The 21,931-nt window shown below is 44.3% G+C and overlaps 1 protein-coding gene across 1 annotated transcript in view; it reads right to left on the reverse strand.

The window, feature by feature from the left end:
• The window catches only part of mfhas1 (multifunctional ROCO family signaling regulator 1), a 49,373-nt gene extending 28,193 nt beyond the window's left edge, over positions 1 to 21,180 (reverse strand). The window contains exon 1 of the mRNA XM_008116636.3: positions 17,726 to 21,180. Within this exon, the coding sequence (XP_008114843.2) occupies positions 17,726 to 20,924 (3,199 nt within the window). The 5' untranslated portion in view covers positions 20,925 to 21,180. The remainder of the gene's footprint in view (positions 1 to 17,725) is intronic.
• Positions 21,181 to 21,931: the final 751 nt, after the last annotated feature.

Here is a 21,931-nt window from a genome sequence, read left to right on the forward strand (position 1 = left end):
CTAAATACCTCCCCGTTTTAATGTGGTTCCTATTTATCTACTCATATTTGTTTTCGAATGGCTAGGTAGACAGAAGCTGGGCTAAAGATCAGGAGCTCACCCTGACCCAGGCTTCGAACTCTCAACCTTCCAGCTGGCAAGACTTATTGCAGCTTGGTGATTAACCTGCTGTGCTAAAGCCCGGCACACTAATTTTCTTTCCATTAGTCGATTCTTGTCACCATTTTGAGGGACACAGCAGGGAAAATGGAGGGGGGATACAGGGGCAATAAAAGGTTCTGCAAAGCTTATGGGAATGGGTTGTGGGTATTTGTGAGTGTTTTCAAAACACTCAGTGGGATCCATAAGTTACATGCAGCCCTTCAAACATAATAATTAGGATAAAGATTGTCAAGACAGTGAACCATTGAATTAGCATGTTTCAGACATAACATGTTAACAGAATAACAAATGAGTAGCTTCAAATAAATGCACAGGATGCAGTAATTATACCAAAATGTGGTATAAAAGACATACCAAAAAAAACCCTGCTTCTAAATATATTTTCTCCACTCCAGGATATTTTTATTCAACCTTGACTGGAAAAGAAAAAAACAATACAGTTTCTGCTGTCAACCACTGAAAGCTAAAGGACATTTCGGAAAAGGTTCCTTCACATGCCACTTGCTTCATATTTTTAATCAATTTCAGTTCAAAAAGGATCCTCCAAGGAAAATTTCAATTAACTTTCAATTTAACTCCAATTAAAAACTAGATCCATATAATTTTTAGTCCAGAAACATCACACACTTATTGCAGGAATTAATCACGCTGCTTCTAAGCAGCAAACGCTGCGTTGACAGCAATAAGAGACACAATTCCCACATTACCTTTTAAAACAACGACTGACTGGCAGCATTCACACAAAACAGTAAGCCAGGATTCTGACAAAAACTGAATTAATGTTCTTTCCAGATGTATTCCTTCTCCTGCTGGCTAGTAGAAAAAGAAAGCGTCCCAGAAATAATCGAAAGCTTATGATGATCCTTGTTTCTTGCTTCCAAACAAGAAACATGCTAGCATCCCATATTTCGATTTAATGATAACATTTTGATTTATAATTAACTTAATTTATAATTAACTTAACTCTGCCTCCCTCAGTTGTTAGACTGCAACCCTCAACAACCCAAACCAGCATAGGATGGTTAGCATGTTGAGATTTATGCTTCAAAAACATCAGGAATATTAGGTTTATCCACCCATGGTTTAGGTGTCAGCAAAATGCATGTATAGCAAGTTGTTGCTGTTGTTGCCATTATTCATTTGTTTAGTGTAGTTCAGGATTTTCCAAAATCCTGGTTTTCCATTCTGCAAGAACACAATCAGAAGACCATGTAAAAGATGATAAATCTGACAAACTTTTGACATTTCAATTTTTAGCACACCAAACCAAAGTACTATTGTGAACTATCTTTGGTTTTTCTTGTAGAAAGTAAACCAGCAAATATATGTAGAGGAAGCTTAAGGAGTCAGGAATCGACTTTACTCCTGGGTTATCTAGGCCTATTCTAAAGGTTACCTGAATGGAAACTACAGACAAGACACCTTCTCAGCTGTTCCAAGGCAGGACAGGTCTATGTGAATAAACAGATCCGTTAAAATACTGTAACTTCTTAAGAAGTATTTGTAGAATTAGATAAAATTACTTTGCAGTTAAATTACTTTGTTTCTTTACCTGCAGCTTAAACTGTTGAAAGAGAACACAACACAACCTATCATGCTGGCTCAACAAGTATAGATTTAGGGCAGAGCTTTCCAAACGTTTCATGCTGGTTGTGTGTCTTTTTAGACATGCATCATTTCATGACACAGTAATTCAGTTTTATGAGCAAACCGTAGCTTTAAACCAGTGATTCCCAAAGTGGGCGCTACCGCCCGCTGGTGGGCACTGGAGCGATCCAGGGGAGCGGTGATGGCACCTATTAGGACATGGGGGCAGGGCCAGGGAAGGGGCGGGGCCTCTTCCCAAGTGCCAGAGACAGGGCTGAGCACCTGAGGCGCCTGTTAGGACACAGGGGGCGGAGCTAGAAGAGCGAGCGTGGCTTCTTCCCAAGAGCCCGACACAGAGCTGAGATCTATACCTCTCCTGAGGCACTTGTTGGGACACAGAGGGTGGAGCTAGAGAAGGGGGCGGGGCCTCTTCCCAAGAGCCCAAGACAGGGCTGAGCCTCTGTACCTCTCCTGAGTGGCCTTTTAGGACGAAAGGGCAGGGCTAGGGGGCGGGGGTATGGCCTCTTCCCAAGAGCGCCAGACAGGGTTCAGCCTTTGTATACCTCCAGAGGTGCTTGTTAAAACATGGGGGCGGGGTATAGAGGTTCAGCCCTATCAGGCACTTCGGAAGAGGCCCTGCCCCCTCCTCTAGCCCAGCCTCCTGTGTCCTGGCAGGTACCGCAGGACAGGGATAGAAGCTCAGCCCTGCCTCAGAGCTTGTAACTCCGCCCATCCTAGTCCTGGCCGCCCATTTGTGGCCCCACCCACTTCCATCTCCCAGCCCTGCATCTTGGACTAGGGGAGAGGCTCAGCCCCGCCCTCTTGAGCAGGAGCCACGCCCACCCCTCTAAGCCACACCCCCCTTTCCAGGGGGCACCGAGTAATATTTTTTCTGGAAAGGGGGCAGTAGGCCAAATAAGTTTGGAAACCACTGCTTTAAACCAAGCCCTTTAAGACATACAGACACATACATAAATTGCTACGATGAAATGTATGAGAGCACATATCTCATGAAAATGTTTCATTTATATGTTTTTATAGTATATGATTCACATGGACTCAGAGGTTTCTTGCTGCATTTGCATGAGATACCTACACACTGTGAGCTGCAGTGGTGCAATTGGTTAAAGCCTTGTGCCGACTGAACTGCTGACCTAAAGGTTGGGTTGCTGACCTGAAGACTGCTGGTTCGAATCCATGATACGGGGTGAGCTCCTGTCTGTCAGCTCTAGCTTGCGGGGGCATGAGAGAAGCCTCCCAGCAACACATCCGGGCGTCCCCTGGGCAACGTCTCTGTAGACAGCCCAGAAGCGAATTGCAGTATGTTCTCAAGTCACTTCTGACATGATAAAAAAAAACCAAAATTGCAGCTGACACACTAATGTGTCATGACACATAGTTTGAAAAGCTTCCGTTTAGAGGAGCACACTGAAAAAGACACAACTGGCTTAGATGAAACAAAAGGATTTAGTCTGAATCTAGCATGGTTAAGTGGACTACATAAAATTCAAATGTGGATAGAAGACTACAGAATTAGAGATTCACAATACAAGTGGAGGTCTCTCAGATCAGACACAACATTTGGCTTGTGCCTTTGGTTTTAGTCAATATGCTTCCCTCTCTCAAATGAAAACGGGTAATGCAGAAAGTCCAACAAGAGAACCAAAATAACTAGAAACGTTAAGGCTTAAGAGCAATTTAAATGATTAGGTTTATTTATATTGGCAAAGAAATGAGTAGGAGTGGAATTCCATAAACCTATAATTGCTGTTGAGTGCCTTCAGGTCATTTCCAAGTTATGATGGCATTATCTTTGCAAGATTTGTTTAGAAAGGGTTTGTCTCTTCTTTTCTCTGAGGGTAAGAAAATGTGACTCCCCCAGGGTGACTCAGTGGGTTTCCAAGGCCAAGCGTGGAATAAAAGCCTATTATCCAGATTCATAGTCCCATGCTCAAACCATGGTAACATGCTATATAAAACAAATATAGAGCACACTGCTATTTTAGCTTTACAGGTATTCCACACATACCCCAGGCAATATAGGAAGCTTCCTATACTATAAGGGCTTCTCAAATAATTGAATACCCTTCTTCATATTTTTCCCGTTGAGCTTCTCAACATACTATTTGTAGGGGTCATAGAATCATAGAGTTGGAAAAGACCTCACAGGCCATCCAGTCCAACCCCCTGCCAAGAAGCAGGAAAATCATATTCAAAGCACCCCCGACAGATGGCCATCCAACCTCTGCTTAAAAGCCTTCAAAGAAGGAGCCTCCACCACACTCAGGTCATCTTATCCCTTAAATTTAATTATGTAGATAAGTGCTTCACTCACACATACTCAATCTAGCAATAATCTACATTAACATTTCCCAAACAGGGGCTGATGTCTCAAACATCTGAAGCGACCCACATTGGGGAAGGCTGAAAGACAGATGCACAACGTTGTTTTTGTGTAAACAAAGAGAGGAGAAAAAACTATTCTGTTTCCTGTACACTGTATATATTAGGTTGTAGAACTGCAAAGTGTTCAATTTGCCAAAAACTTCAGTAACAAGAAAACAGGCTACAACTAATTCTATGGCCAAATGAAAGCCATTAATTCTACTTACTGAAGAATGAGGAGTGCCCAGACATAACCAAATAATAATAATAATACTTTATTTTTCTATCCGGCCTCCATCTCCCCGCAGGGACTCAGGGCAGCTAACACGGGGACAAGTCCAGAGAACAAACAATAAACAAAATAAAACACATGTAAAGACAACAGACCAAAAGCAGGCAACAATGTAGAACTGGAGGAACTAAAAAGGCTCACAAATATTTTGGGGGGGGGGGAGAGGAGAGATTTTTTAGAACATGAAATGCGAAACCATGGATATTGAATCCATTGTTATGGGGTTGTACTCTGCATAGATGAGTGTTAGATTATTTAGATGTCATTGGAGCAGAAGTTAATAACGAAGTGTTCAGGAACTCTGTGAATTACACCAAATCACTTTCTAATTGTGAGTACAGTACTGTTGATGTGGACAAGCTGTTGGGGCATGTAAGGAGGACAATTTGTTTTCTTGATCCCTGCCCCTCTTGAATGAGCTATCAGAATTTAAGATCCAACTGAAGACCCAACTCTTCTGGCAGGCCTACCCAGTCAACTTTCAATTATGGATTTTGGGTTTGCATTCTATTGCTACTATATGTTGATTTTTGTACCTCGTGTGCCTGGTGTATTTTTTATAATGGTGTGTTTTGATGCATGCATTTTATTGTGTGTATTTTATGTTGATATGCTTTGACTTTGTTGTACCCCGCCTCGAGCCACTAGCAGTTCAAATGTATTATTATTACTATTATTATTATCATCATCACTATTATTATTGACACAAAGACATAGTATGACACAGCAAACGAGATATATATGCTGGATTTCGTATCACAAAATCACAAGTCGAACACTTCCCAGTGTTTAGGACTGTGTGATGTATTTTCGGATGATGCGTACAGATCTCGGTAAGGTGGCCTTTTGCAGCTGACAGATCGTAATATTGTTGTTGTTGTTGTTATTATTATTATAGACACAACAACATAGTATGACACAGCAAACAAGATAGTTATGCTGGATTTTGTGTCACAAAATCACAAGTCGAACACTTCCCAAGTGTTTAGGACTGTGTGATGTATTTTCGGATGATGCGTGCAGATCCCAGTAGGGTGGCCTTTTGCAGTTGGTAGATCGTAATTTTATCAATGTTTATTGTTTCCAAATGCCGGCTGAGATCTCTTGAGATCCAGTGTGCCGATCACCACCGGGACCACCTGTACTGGTTTCTGCCAGAGTCTTTGAAGTTCGATCGTGAGGTCCTGAGTTTTTCCTGTTGTTTTTAATCAATTCGACTGTCACCTGGTATGGCGACATCAATAATCCAAACCTTTTTCTTTTCTACAACTGTTATATCTGGTGTGTTGTGTTCCAGAACTTTGTCAGTCTGGATTCAAAAGTCCCACAGTATCTTTGCGTGTTCATTTCCCACGACCTTTGCAGGTTTGTGATCCCACCAGTTCTTTATTGCTGGCAGGTGGTACTTGAGGCATAAGTTCCAATGAATCATTTGGGTCACATAGTTGTGCCTTTGCTTGTAGTCTGTCTGTGCGATTTTCTTACAGCAGCTGAGGATATGATCAATGGTTTTGTCAGTTTCCTTGCACAGTCTGCATTTTGGGTCATCAGCTGATTTTTCAATCTTGGCCTTAATTGCATTTGTTCTGATGGCTTGTTCCTGGGCTGCAAGGATCAGGCCTTCTGTCTCCTTCTTCAGTGTCCTATTCATGAGCCATAGCCAGGTCTTCTCCTCATCAGATTTTCCTTCAATTTTGTCAAGGAACTTTCCATGCAACGTTTTGTTGTGCCAGCTGTCAGCTATAGTTTGTAGTGCGGTTTTCTTGTACTGATTTTTTTGTCTGCTGTGCTTTGAGGAGTTTTTGACTTCAATCAAAGCAGGTTCTTCACTTTGCTTTACATATTCTGCCAGGGCATGTTCTTCTTCTTTGACTGCTTGTTTTACTTGTAAGAGTCCTCTGCCACCAGATCTTCTAGGCAGATGATGATGATATTATTATTATTATTATTATTATTATTATTTGATACACAGTAAGATTACTACACAGCAAACAAAATCACTATGTTGGCTGTTGTATTGGATCACACGTCAGACACTTCCCAAGTTACTAGGACTATGTGATGTATTGCTAAATAATGCGTGCAGATCCAAGTAGGGTGGCCTTTTGCAGCTGACAGATGGTAATTTTGTCAGCACAGGTTGTTTTAAGTGCTGGCCAAGGTCTTTGGCACTGCACCCAGTGCGCTGATCACCACTAGGACCACCTTTTACTGGCTTGTACCATAGTTATTATTTTGTAATGACATTACACAGCATGGCCACAATTTATACCTGCCCTTCTGTCATCCAAGCAAGCATGCTAAAATTAAAACAGGTTATGTCATTTCCAGAAAAAGCCAAGATCAGAACTTGGATAACCTCCAGAGAAGAACAGATGAGAGCAAGGTATCAGCTACTCAGGAACATATGTGCCTCTGGGATTCTTGAACTGAAAGGCACCTTTCTGAAAGGTGCCCTTAGCAGTCTGCTTGCAACAGAAAAAGATGAAGGAGGAGGCTTCTTCAGCATACACTAAGGCAGGGGTTTTCAACCTGTGAGTCCCCAAGTACTTTGGCCTACAACTCCTGGAAATCCCAGCCAATTTACCAGCTGTTAGGATTTCTGGGAGTTAAAGGCCAAAACATCTGGGGACCCACAGTTTGAAAACCACTCCAATAGAGCAAGGGAACCTTTCTCTGTGAAGGGCCACATTCCTCCAGGGAAATTTCTGGATGAATGCTTGCTGCTAGAGTTTAAGGCCAAACAATACAATGAGCAGAATGTCTCACCCACTTCTCTCTCTCTCTCTCTCCCTCCCCCCCCCCCCCCCCCTCTCTCTCTCTCTCTCTCTGAAGACCCTTTGCTTTACAACCCCAGATGAATGTCTCCTGGGGATAGGACATGGTCCGAATGTTTGACTTCCATACAATGTTTAAAATTCGACTGAAGGTGAGGGGTTGCCCATTTAGGTTTCTTTAAAATGTCAACATCACCAGCAGAGGTAGGGGAACTGTGTTCCTTCAGGTGATGAAAGAATGCAACACCCATTAGTACAGTGGTTCTCAACCTAGGGTCCCCAGATGTTTTTGGCCTTCAACTCCCAGAAACTGGCTGGGATTTCTGGGAGTTGTAGGGCAAAAACACCTGGGGGACCCAGGTTGAGAACCACTGCATTCGTATGTGCCATTATAGCCCACATGAAGACTGATGGGATTGCAGTTTAAAAACATCTCAGGCATCACAAGTTGCCTGATCTGGAGACTTATATCAAGCACCTAATGAATCAAAGAGCCCTATTCACAAAGTGCTAAAGTATCTGTTACTGGTAACCCATTCAAATTAAGGGCTCCATCTACATCATCTAAATAGCTTTCAAGAGCAGTACAATAAGCAGCACATTGCTGCAGTTCATCCTTTGAATTTCCAAAACCACATACTTGGCTGACCAATGCATCTGTTCCATACTGAAACCACAAGTTTACAAATAAGTAAAATGACATCTTATCCATTAATATAGGTAATGAACCAAAGTAAAAACTACATGGACACCTTTAAAAGGTTTTTTTCTTGTCAAGAAAGCCCACCATATACTGCAGGTTTTTCTCTGCCATGCATCTTAAAAAATCATTCCTTAAAAATCACACAGATAACATATTATGCCTCACAAAACCTTGCACTCAAGTTATTTGTATTTTTAGACATAAATTACAGTTCAAATTCTAATCTAGACAACTGCAATTGCACATAGGTTGCCACTTACTCTTGCTTTCTAATAGAAGGGTAAGTAATTTTTAGGGCTATAATTCACCATTGCCCTCCCCAGGTCATCCCTCTGCTATCTCTAAGCCATGATGTTCTGCTTGCAAAACACCGAAAAGAGAAATGCATCAAACAAATCAAATTTCTTTTAAATTGAGTACTCATTAAGCCAGTGTTCAATCTACAGGGAATGGCAAATGGATTAATGATGTCATGCATTACACAAGCACAGCCACAGCAATATAGAAAACAATTCAAAGGCAACTTAACATGATCTCTCATCTCTTAACTGCTTTCCCTTCAAATAATGCAGATGATGGAAAGTGGTATCACGTGTCATGCTCAGATTCAGCCTCCTTTGCAAACGGCAATAATGACATATTTATGGGATGACTGATCTAAAGAAGGGTTTGGTAAAGCACAGCCCTCTAGACTGCAATTCCCATCACTTCTCACCACTGGCTATGGCAGCTATGGTGATGGGAGCTGCAGTTCAATATGTGGAGGCCACACACTGGCTGACCTACAGAATAAAGCTGACAAGGAAGCACTTAAAATGTAAAAAGAACTTGAATGCCTCCATTTTTTGAGATTAATTCTCAACATGAAACAGCATTTCTGTAATCAATGTTGCAGGATATTTTTTCAGCAGTGTCCCAATAAGCTACCAGAAAGACCTTACTTTCATCCAAACAAGCAAAAAGAAAGAAAATAAGGCCAGTGTGCTAGAAATAAAAATATGACATTATATTACTTTTTTTTAATCCATCACTTTTATGCCTAAAATTATGACAACTTAATTGCTGTAAATTTAGAATTACAGTACATTGTGTTGTCGAAGGTTTTCATGGCCAGAATCACCGGGTTACTGTGCGTTTTCCAAACTGCATGGCCATGTTCCAGAAGCATTCTCTCTTGATGTTTCGCCCACATCTGTGGCAGGCATTCTCAGAGGCTGTGAGGTGTACACTGTAATCCAAAGTTCTGTGTTAAAGTATCCCCAATGTAACATTTTCAAGTATACTTGTGTGAAATATGCTTTCTTTATCCAGCACCGCAAAACTGCTCTGCATCTGCTTTGATTGCATAAGCCCATCTTCATAGTTGATCAAAGTAAAGGAACTCATAGGTAAACACAGAACTAAAATGGGGCACTTTTGCCAGCAAACAACTCTTATGCTTCTGTGTCGAACACAAAAAGATTCTGAGTTAGAGAGCTATGTTTCAAATTAACATTATCTCCTATTTACTATTTAAGTGTCTGCTGCACTACTGATCACTAGCTTCCAATCTGTGCAATGAAGAAAGGGAAACATGCCTCTACATTTTGTGAGCATAATATATTCTGGCCATATGCTGAACTGAGCAGTACAAAGTTTGGAGAATTTGCAATCAAATAATTATTTATTTTAAATTACCAGATTTAAAACAACTTGCAATCAGATCTCCAATAGGTCAAATAACGATTACTGATCCACTCAGTGTACGATGATAATAGACTCAGGAGAATGGAGAAATGTATTTTAGTCCCTTTCAGAGTATCCAAAATAGAACAACATGGAAAACCGATGAATCAGTGTTTGCACTAGTTACATTAAATGCACAAAGATTAATGCCTCGTCACTTGATAAACAGTAATAGCAAGATCACAGAATGCAGCAGGAATAGCGTTTGCACAGAATGGAAGGATTCTAGTAGTAATCTGGGATCAAACTCGCCAATTTCTTCATCTGAATTTCTTTCACAGTGACAAGGAGTATGTGATCACGTATGCCTATTTCTACTTTCCCTATCAGGGATATTGTAATTTACCCTTCCAAATCCAAGGGCTTATGACTTGGGACTTACTCTAGCTTTCCCAAATTAAACAGCTTGCCAGGTTTCTTGCCCCTAAGTAATACGAGATTATAAACATTATGTTTCTGATTCTCTTGGACTGAGGAGTTGCAAAAATAGAAACTTCCCAACCGCTCAACCTCCATTCTGGAATTACAGAGGAACAGAAGCCCATTTTTAGCAGATGAGCATCTTAGTATCCAGTAAAATTCATATTTAGGGCTTTGTGGCTTGTTTGATGCTATTCTACAGGAGTGAAGAAAGGACCAGGAACATATCTAGGGTTCTCCCTGACAAGATAAGCTCTTATTTTAAAAGTAAACTTCCAGTCCTTTTGGCTATGAAGATAGACTTGAAAATACGCAGGCAATTTCAGAGGTGGGGTCAGAGATTGGTAAAGTTCAAGGCAAAGTTCCAATGCCATGCACAGTTCCTATTTCATAATCATAAATTAACTAAATATTTGATGAATGACAAATATTATACATAGTTGCTGTCCTGAATTTGGATACCATGTAGAATTCACATAATCTACTACACATACAGAATACAGGCATCCCTCAGTTAACACAACAGTTAACAAAAAGGCCAGTCTTCAGTGTCTTAATTTCAGGCTGAGTTTCATTTTAAACCACTGTATTCCTGAATGCATCATGTGCACTGCTTTCAGTACCATTTGGGCATTTCTCCTATTGCCCAAAATTATATTTATGGGGACTCGCCATTGAGATTTTGCTTTTGTTTGTTTGTTTAGTCTCTATAAAGACCCTTGCACGAAAGGCAATAAAATATTTTCAGACAATGAGCCTTGCTGTATTTCCTAGGCAATCCTGCAATGCAGTAACAGGATTCCTGTCTTCTGAAGATGAGCTAAACTATTCAGTACAAACAACAACAAAAAAAACTTCATTGACTCTTTTCATTTAAAAGAAAACAAACGTAGCTCCTCATAAAGATTCAGCTCTTCATTAAAAAGGACAAATCCAACAGAGAAAACAAGCAGCTTCAAAAATGCTTCTTCTGTCTTTCTTTGATTGCTTTCAGCTTGTAAACAGATTATGAGCACAAAGCTCCAATTCTGGAACATCACTACAGACACCAGTGATAAACAGTTGACCCACTGTATCCACGAATTTTGCATCCATAGATTCAACCACCGATGGTGTGAACATATTTCTAACTTTGTAAAAAGCAAGCCTTGATTTTGTCATTTTATATAAGAGACACCATTTTACGATGGAACTGTATATAATGGGCCTTGAGCAATTATGGATTTTGGTGTCTACAGGAGGCCCTGGACCCAAACCCCAGGAGATACTAAGGGTCCAATGTACTTTGTTAAAATTCCTTTATTTTGTATACTGTTTCTGTAAATGTAGCTGCATTTGAAACAAAAAAACCAAACAAACAAAAATAGCTTGCATTTGGAGAACTATTACATCAGAGCAAAGAAGGCTTTTCTGTGGTTTTCTGAAAACTGTGCATGATTCATCGCTCAAAAAGTTATCTAGTTACTGGATGAACCATCTGATCTTAAGCCAAGAAAACATATCCAAAGCTAGGATTCTGGGTTCAGCAAAAAACCAATTGCCCTAAATGGCAAAGAGATTAAGAAGCCCTAGACTCAACTGCTTAGATTTGGGTCCCACCTCCAAGATAGCTCATTAGATTATGCATGTACAAATACAAGTATTCCAAAATACAAAACATTCCAAAATCCCAAACACTTCTAATCCCAAGAATTTTGGATAAGGAATACTCAACCTTTCCTGTCCTTCCATCTCGGCCTTAACTGGAGTCCAGCATTTTATGTGAGTCAGCACAAAGCACAAAGAATGTGCATCACAGTTCCCTCAAAACCCAGAAATTCATATGGTTATGTTTTCAAACTAGTCACTGTGCCTCAGCACAGGTTATCTAACTTGATTTTATCTTAATTTTTCTAGGTTGGCTCAAGCCAACCATTCAACCCTCAAGCCAACATGATAATAATTAAACTCTGCAAAATCTTATGACTAATCTAAGAGAGAGTTGAACATGTTAAAAAGTGAGGCAAAGCCCAGACAGAAAGGAGAAAACCTCATAAGGCTGGGATGAAGTTGGATGGGGAAAGAGGAAATTCATTTTTCTGCAGTAATTTTCCCACCTCAGGATCTCAGCACCTGTCTGCAATAGTAAACACAAAACTAGAAAGAACGGATTAAGCATTAGCAGACCTGCATCGCTCCACTTAAGAATGCCCCCAGTTTCACTGCCAAGGTGCTGTTATTTTCCATTTCTCTTTTAAAAGGCTCCCAGTCTTCATTATAAATAAACTGTGCACAATGTAAATTTAAATCACACTCTAAAACATATTTCTCCTCTTCTTAAAGAGGAAAAAGTAAACATGTTGCAGGAAGCAAATATCCCCTTCTCTCTCATACTGAATGAACTACTTTGTCCTCAACCGCATGTCCCAGCACTTTAGTTTTTTTAGGACTTCACTAATCTCTTCCCAGGAAGAAATTCCCTCTATTGGTAATCCAATGATGAAGGTAGCCTGAAAATAGCAGAGCCTTTAATCAGTAACCTCTGGGCTCAGAGGGCTTGCCATGTCCTTGAATGAGTTCAGCTTGAGTCCAGTTGTCCGTATGTGTGTTTGTGTGCCTATCCTGAAACCAACTTAATAATCGTCTATTAGATGCACGTGGCCAAAAACAAGATTTCATTATCGTATGCCTTTGAGTTATTTCTGTTTTAGGGCAACCCTATAAAGGGGATTTTTGGTAGAATTTGCTCAGAGGAGGTTTGCTCTTGCATTCTTGTGAAACTGAGAGTGTGTGACCCATGATCACCCAATGGGTTCCCATGACTGAGCAGAGATTTGAACCCTTGTCTCCAGAATTGTAGCCCAACTACCAAAGATCATGTTGGTTCTCCAGCAAAATTTCATGCCTACCGACAAATAGGTGTATGGGAGGACTAGAACAGTTGTTCACTATAAGTTCTTAATTTTGTTCTCACTAGTCTCTGCAGTACACCTCTGAATACACTTGCCACATCCTTCCAGGTCAAAGGACAGACTGTAAATTTTATGGGTAGAAGAAACTGGTTTTTTCCCTTCTTTTTCCCCTTGTGCCACTTGTATAGTAAAGCAATTGCTATACTATACTGATGGTGCTATGTAAGTAACAAGAGATGCACCGAGACAAGAACAAAGTCCACCAGATACTAGGTAGATTTTCTGAGACAGTGTTATCTGCTGCTCCTGTACACTTATGTACATAAAGAACAACCAATAATTTGGTTACAGGTCAGTAAACAAATCCTATGTTAATGTGAATATGCACCATATCACAAAACTAGTCGAGGATACTGGAAAAATCCCAGATGCCACTTTCTGTAAACATGAATAGGATGGTTAGATATCATACCAAACACAGTGAACTCTGTGCTCCAGTTTATGCAGCTACCCAGCCATGGGAATTCTCAGTTATTAAATGGGATACATCCTAGAGGGGAAATGTCTGCTTCCATACAATCTAGCACATTAGCAAACCTGGATCCTGATCTTGGTATATCTGCAAGAGAAAACTCCATGTTAACCTAATTCTGCAAAACAGGAGGAGCATGTGACATTAATGCTTATTATGAACAGGATCACCGAGTTCTCTGAAGACACTTGCACGTAGTTTACCTACAAATACCTTCTTACTAGTTTTAGTATTACTAGCAGCATCAACCTGGGTCAAAAGAACACTGCCTAAATAAATACCTCATTAGTAAAAAAAACCTAATCTACAGTTTGGATAGGAGTGAAATCTGTTCAACTCTCTCCCAATCCAACTTTTCAGAACACACTCTCCACTACTTGAGACAGTTGAAAGAAAAGTCCCATTGCTTATTAAGGTCAGGAGTTTGACTTGATTTTATGCCAGCAGTACGCTCTGCTTGCCAACAACACTCTGGCGTTCTGACTCAACCCTGCATTACAAAGCCATGCAAGTATCAGCCAGTTACATACAAGCAATGAATTCAAAATAAACCCACATCAAGAATAATGTCTGCTACCACAGTCATCATCTCTTCAGAGTGGTTTCTTCTCTCCTCCGTTCCCATCACTAAATCTTGGCTGGAAATTGGCAATATTTGCAATTCTCCATAGTGACTCGGGGTCACATTTCAGTGGTACTCAGAGGGGAGGGGACAATATTGCAAATAGCCCTCACACCTTAGGAAAATATCATCCCAGTAAGCCATTGCACTTGTAAAAGGAAATACACCTGTCCCTCATTCTCCAGGTGAGATCCAGTGTGGCACAGGGTACTAGATTAATACTTGTGAGAGAGCTGGGTTCAAATCCATGAGTGGCCATGTAACCAGCTGGATGACCTTGGGCAAGTCACACAATCTTAGCTTCAGAGGAAGGTACTAGCCATCCCATCCCATCCCTGAACAATTCTTACCAAGAAAAACCTATGATAGTTTCCCCATAGGCAGAAAAAGATTGGAGGGGGGTGGGGTTTGAAACCTTTTTAGCAAATCATGAAGAGTAGTTCCATAATGCAAATTAATTTAGAAATCAGACTCCCTTGATAAACTTCAGTGGACACCCAGGGCAGGTAAACTTCAGTGGGTACTCATGGGGATTTGGTTAATCAGTTAAAATTCATGAGTAAACCAGAAGTTTTTTTCCCAAAAAACCTTAAAATTTGGGGGGGAGGGTTGAACCCCTAACCTTCAGCCCTGCCCATAGGGTTACCATAAGTCAGAAACAACCTGAAGTCACACAAGAACCACAACAACATTCTTAAGTCTAGAACCTTAAGCTCCATCACAATGAAGAAACCTGACAGGTCTGTGGAGATGGGGCAACAGACTTCTTACTTGATCTCTTTTGAGAGCCACAGGACACTGTAAACTAAAACACTACTGAGACCCCAAAACAGATGACACAGGCCCTTCTACATTGCCATGTAAAATCTAGATTATCTGCTTTGAACTGGATTATATGGCAGTGTACACTCATATAATCCAGTTCAAGGCAGATAAAGTGGATCATCTGCTTTGATAATCTGGATTATATGGCAGTGTAGAAAGGGCCACAGGCATCCACCCACCCACCCAAAAATCTCAATTACTTACTTTCCTTATTTTTTTTTCTACATCATGGCTGCCACCTTCTTCTCCAGGAAACGAATATAGTCCTGTTATTTTAGATAAGGCCCCATAGTGATTAGAGGGGAGCAGCCATTCACACTAATGGAAAGTTTAGGTAGATGATCATCCTGCCATATGAGGGCACCTAATATGAGGTAAACCCTTCAAAACGTGTGGTAGGATGATACAGAGGAACAAGGCACATGAGGATAAGTGTATTTAATCTTAAATAAGCTCAGGATCACCATGAAAGGGCAAGGTACACTTGGGCTTGATTATGGACATAAATGTTTTAAATGTGCCAACAAGGATGCACACATCGATATTCTGAAGAAAAAAAGAAAGAAAAGAAAAAAGCTCAATGTCTGGTCCCTATTTATATGACACACAATCTACAAAACCTGATTACCAGAGGGTTTTTTTATCGTGTCAGAAGCAAATTGAGGCAAGTCACTTCTGGTGTGAGATAATCGGCTGTCTTCAAAAACATTGCCCAGAGGGGGGCCTGTGTGTGTTACCATCCTGCATCGTGTCCCTGCATGGGAAGCTAGGGCTGACAGGCGGGAGCTCACCCCATCTCATGGATACAAACTGCCAACCTTCAAGTTAGCATTTCAGCCGGCACAAGGGTTTCACCCATTGCGCCACCGCAGCTCTCATTACCAGAGGTGGGATATATATACATTACCATAGGCAGAAAATTTAGTTCAAACAGGTTGGGGCTTGGTAGAATTATCTCCATGCTAGGTCATGATTCAAACAACATTTCCCTTACTGGAAATGTAGATGAAAAATCTGATAACATCTATGTTTACACATCTTTTTCTGTACGTTATGAAAACCATTATTTTTTAAAGCTCCCCTGGGACATTTTGTTTGATGAGAAGAGAAAAACATTACAAATGCAGTCAGCTCTCTGTTTTCATGGATTTGTAATCCAAAAAACCAACTATCCACATCTTGAAAATACCTCCCCCCCCCTCTAAATTTCAAAAAGCAAGGTTTGATTTTGCCACTTTATAGGCAGGAGAACACCATTTTACTATGCCATTGTTTGTAATGGTATTTCAGCATCCAAGGAGTTTGATATCCACGGGGGATCTTGGAACCACACCCCAAGGATACCAAGGACCTTGGACCCTTCCACGCAGCCATATAACTCAGAAAATCAAGGCAGAAAATCCTACAATATCTGCTTTTGAACTGGGTTATCTGAGTCCACACTGCCATATATTCCGGTTCAAAGGAGGTAATGTGGGAATGTATTCAGCTGTGAGGAAGGGGCCCTAGTGTACATTTACATGGTAGACAACAGGCCTATGCAACTTGTGAGCAACCAAGCTGGACAGCCTTGTGTTTTGATATGCCAAGCATCCTTGTCCTTCAAGGCTCAGGAAATAACAGGAAGGGTTGAGGGAAAAAGTGCCAGCCATTTGGCTGACCAAAACACATGGCAGATACACTGCAACTTTTGCAGGCCCGTTAAGATTGAAAGAAATAACATAATGAGCACACATACAGTTAGTTAAATGTTGTAAAAGCATTTAACGCTAGTCAGCAAAAACACACAGTTCTAATAAAGATAATCATGAACTGTGTGCATGGAAACATGCAGAGGAGCCTGCACAGCTAAACAAAGACACACCCAGTCATTCTACTTCTTTCATACATCAATATATGCTACAGAAGCACAAAAGATACAGATTAACTCAAAACACTTCCTGCTGAAGAGTAAAAAATTATTTAAATACAAACAAGATATGAAGTCCCTCAGTCTGCACATAATTGTTTGAAAAAGATGACCAAATTATCCCAGAGTATCACAGTTCTCTGTGGGGAGAGACTGACAGCCATTTTCTAGCACAAACTACCCAATACCTGCATCCAGTGTGAAGAAGAAGCTCCTCTTGGCAGGGAAACACTACTGATCAAGCTATAAAGAAATCCTGCCTGATTTGAATTGTTACTGAAATGAGAATTTTACTACATATCTAGTGCAAGTGAAATGGTAAAACGATCCTACATAGCAGTAAGGAGAACTGTACCCCATCTCTACACCTGATCAAAAACTTGGTGAACTAGGAAGTGCTCATCACAACCAATGACCACATTTCTCTTGAAATAATTTTTCTGATTGTCAGTTTGAGATTGTTTACATTTTTTTTCATGTCAGAAGTTACTTGAGAAATTGCAAGTTGCTTCTGGTGTGAGAGAACTGGCCGTCTGCAAAGACGTTGCCCAGGGGACGCCCGGATGTTTGATATTTTACCATCCTGTAGGAGGCTTCTGTCATCTCCCCGCATGGGGAGCTGGAGCTGACAGAGGGAGCTCACCTGCTCTCCTTCCAACACAAGGGTTTAACTCATTGTGCCACCGGGGGCTCCTTGTTTTGTTTGCATAATTTTGCCAAATAGGATGTTACACTTGTAGTGTGGCAAAATGGTTGACTACAGTATTCATGTACCCACCATTTTATGAGGCACTTGCATATATATAGGGGAAGCTGCCAGTTCCTTATACATCTGTATTCCTTGTGCACCCAGTTACAAACACTCATTATAGCTAACTATTAAAAGGTTCCTTACCCGGAAAGGTGTGTGGGCGGGGTGACCCTCTTTTAAGGCACTTGGAACAGAGGACATGCACAGTATAGTACAGGCCTGGCCATTCTTGAAGCAGTACATTCAGTTCTTCCACTAGTGGGGTTATGGCTTGCCAAGCTGTCCATATATTTGGTAGGGATGCATGACTAGCAATCGACAGAGTTTCTGGATGCTGGGTGCCTTTGGCTGGCCTGTAACTCACCACCACAGGCACCTTTCCCCGATAGGCATAAATCTGGTATTTCCCATCGGACCGCTGAACCACATGACTGTTAATCTGGACACTGTAGCGGGCAAACAGCCCAGGTGGGAAAATGAAAGGAAAGCTGTACTCAATCTCCAGCTGCTCAGCCACAAAAGACTGTCCACCCAGGTTGGTCCCATTGATCCAGGCCTCAGCATGGGGCATCTCATTCTTCACATAGCAGGGGAACTTGTACCACGCTGTGGCTCCATTTAAGGGCTTGCACTTGGGCTTATTGACACAGTAGCAGAGCCCCATCTTTTCCAACAGTTCGAGGATGAGCTGCAGGTCCTCTCTGCTCTGGATGTGGGGCTTGAGAAGCAAGCGAATAATGTGGGCCGGAAGGAGTCCATGGAGCAAGAATCCTTCTACGTAGTGGTGGAGTTGGTTGGCCTTCAGTTCATCGACATGGGTATTGGTGAGCAGCTTCTGGAGCAAGACCGTGGCATCGCGCTGGCAGAAAACGTTGAGGATGTCAATGAGCCGGGGCAAGTTGTGGAAGACATACTCCCGCAGGGTGAGGTGCTCCTCAAAGTACAGCAGCTTGCCACTCTCGTGCAAATAGGAGAGGGCACTCTGGAGACGGTCCTCCGTCAGGCCTGCCTGCAGGCCCAGCCTAGCCGAGTCCCACCAGGTCAACCACAGCTGCTGAGCCCGTGGCTGGAAGTGCAATTCCTCCAGCACCTGCCAGGACCTTGGCAGCACCCGGTGCAGGTTGGGAAAGATATCCCGGTGCTCTGCCACTGAGAGGAGCTTCTCTCGCAAGCGTCGGACCTGGCAGCAATCCCAGCAGCTCACAGGCAGCACCGGGGAGAGGATCTGAGGCCGGTGATTGAGCAGGTACTGGAACTGAGCTTTCTTGCGCCGGAGGTTCTTATCCGACACCCCATAGAAGGCTACGTGCGGGCTGGAGCAGCGCAAGTCAAAATCCTGCCCCAGGGCTTCGTCCACCTGCTGGGCCAAAGCTTGAAGGCCCTCATAGTCACACTTCTCCTGCCAGGCAATCTGGCGGTGGATATCCAAGCACTTTTCTTCCACCTCGCGCTCAGCACACAAATCCGCATGGGTGCCCACCATGCACACCACAGCGTGGGGCACCTTGGCCCCCAGCCAGTGCAGGAAGTAGCCCACTGAAGGATAAAAACACTGGGGCGCGTAGGTGCTCAGGTTCACCGCTAGCACATAGAGGGCTCCGGGGGAGAGAAAAAAGGGCTGGATGACATCGTAGCTGGGGTCTCCCGCCAGCTCATACACAATGAAAGTCAGGCCCCGCTTAGCATCAGCGGTCCAATCCGCCACCTCGATGCCCTTGCTGCCTTTTGGCAGTCCAGCTGCATGCGGAACTGGGGTTGCAAGGGGCTGCGGCAGAGGGTAACGCCCTAAGCACATGTCCCCATTCATTTTGGGGGACGGGCACCGTGGAGAGTCATCAGAGAGTGCATCCTGCTCCTCAGCAGAAAGGAGACATTTAGGGGACAAAGAGGGCATTGGTGACGGCTCTGGCTGCTCCACAATGGGACGGCGGTTCAGCTGTGCTTTGGGGGGCAGAGGTTGAGGCGGGTCTCTCAGGGACGGCATGAAACAGCCCCTGCCTTTCCCCAGTTCCCTCCCAGTTCCCAGCTCCTCGCTCTCCTCTTCCTCCTCCATGAGGCACTTCCGAAGCAAGGTTTTCCCGGCATTCTTGAGCCCCATGAGGACCAGCTTGAGCCGGGGCTTCAGGGCGGGCCGAGAGTGAGCCAGCTCCTTTTGGTAGGCTGCGATGTAGGGGATGCCCTTCATGCAGACCTCGTAAGGGGGCTGGATCAAGGGGTTGTCCTTGATCTTCCAGAGGCTGACCCGGCTTAGTTGTCCAAATCCCTCTGGTAGGATAGCGATCTGGTTGCCCTGCAGTACCAACTCCTCCAGCTGCCGCAGCTGGACAACAGCGTCCGGCAGGAAGCGTAGCCGGTTGTTATCCAGCCACAGGGTACGCAGTTGCTGCAGCTGGCTCACTCCGCCGGGGAGCAGGGAGAGCTGGTTGCGGCTCAGGTAGAGTTCCTCCAAACCGGGAAGGGCCAGAATAGCGGCGGGAAAATCGGACAACAAATTGGAAGAGAGGTTGAGCATCTTGAGGCGTTGGAGGCCGCCAAAGCCGGCCGGGAGGGCAACAAGGCGGTTCCCATCCAGCATGAGGCTCTCCAGGGCAGCCAAGCGACACAGGCCTTCGGGGAGCGCTTCCAGGCCGGTGCCACTGAGCCAAAGCACCTTGAGGCGGTGCAAAGCGGAGATGCCTTCGGGCAAGGCGCGGAGGAGGCGGTTGCCAGAGCAGTCCAGCTCCTCCAGGGCACCCAAAGAGAGCAGGGCATTGGGGAAGGCGCCCAGCTGGTTGTGGTCCACGTCGAGGGCGCGCAGGCGCTGCAGAGGCGCCAGGGATCTCTCTGGGAGGCGCCTGAGGCGGTTGAAGCTGAGGTCCAGCTCCTCCAGGCAGCGCAGGTGAGCCAGCCCTGCCGGGAGCGCGCCCTCGCTCTCGGCGCCCAGCTGGTTGTGGCTGAGGTTGAGCTTGCGCAGCTGCCCGCCCAGCAGGGCAAGGGCCCGGCCCTCGTCGCGCAGGCCCCGCAGGCGGTTGTGGCTGAGGTCCAGCTCGGACAGGCGGACCAAGTGGCGGAGCGCGGACGGAGGGGGCAGCTGCGCGAGGCGGTTGCGCCGCAGCGAGAGCGCGCTCAGCTCGCCGCCCACGGCCGCGCACAGGCCCTCCGGCAGCTCCTCCAGGCCGCGCCCCACCAGCGCCAGCGAGGACAAGCGGGACGCGGGAGGCTGCGGCGGGACAAGCCCCTCCGTCGGCGGAGGAGCCTTGCCCGCCACCTCGCCCACCGCCTCCGCCGCCACCTCCTCCTTCCTGGCGCGCAGAGCGGACTCCTCTCTCCAGACGGCCTCCTCCGGGCGCTCCGTCTGGGCCATGGCAACGCCGCCGCATCAGTCCGAGGGAGGAGGAGGAGGATGGGGAGGGAGGAGCGGAGGAGGGCCGCCAACGCCGGGCGTCTCTCTGGACAAGGGCTCAGTCGCCATGAGGGGAAGAGGCAGCGGCCCTTGCCGGGGCGTCGGGAGGGGAGAAAGAAGCCCCGTCCTCCTCACCTCCGCCGAGCATCCTTTCTCCTCAGAGAGCGAAGAGGACGAGGCTGCAGCGGAGGGGAGAAGCCCCGCCCCCTTGACACGTCAGCGCGCCTCCCTGGACACGCCCCTTGAGCTGGAAAAGAGGGAGGGGCCCTCTCTCTGCCTTGGCCTCGCCTCTGCTGATGTTGCCCCCCCACCAAAAAAAAAAAAAAAAAAACCCAAGCCAAAACCCAGCCTCTAAACCAGTTCCAACGTTATTGAAAACTTCTCCATGACTGAAGTCCACTGACATAAGTAGATGGCTCTCCAGGCCCCTTCCAGAATGAATGAAATTTGGCCTGTATCTACCCTGTAAAGCAGGCATGGGCAAACTTTGACCCTCCTGGTGTTTTGGACTTCAACTCCCACAATGCTTAACAGTCGGTAAACTGGCTGGGGTTTCTGGGAGTTGAAGTCCAAAACACTTAGAGTGCTGAAGTTTGCCCATGTCTTCTCTACAGGGTAGATACATCCTAAATTTCATTCATTCTGGGAGGGGCCTGGAAAGCCACCTGCTAATGTGAATGGACTTCCGCCATGGGAAAGTTCTAAATAATAGAATGAATGGAAGCAGGAAAACTACTATGTTCAGTTTAGGATCTCACATTATAGCTCCACTAGCTGTGCCCAGCCACGCGTTGCTGTGGCGTTGTCTGGTGGTGTTGGTGAGAAATTGTTGAGGTACTGGTGGTATTGAATGTCTGTTGTATGGTTGTCTTTATGTTTAGCATGCATTTGGTTGTTTGTGTACTGTGAAAGTGGTGAGGGTAGAGGGGGGTCTATGTCCTTGTGTAGTATTGTATAGTATTTATACG

The sequence above is a fragment of the Anolis carolinensis genome, chromosome 2 (assembly GCF_035594765.1).
Source record: "Anolis carolinensis isolate JA03-04 chromosome 2, rAnoCar3.1.pri, whole genome shotgun sequence".
In the NCBI taxonomy this organism is placed as follows: Eukaryota; Metazoa; Chordata; class Lepidosauria; order Squamata; family Dactyloidae; genus Anolis; species Anolis carolinensis.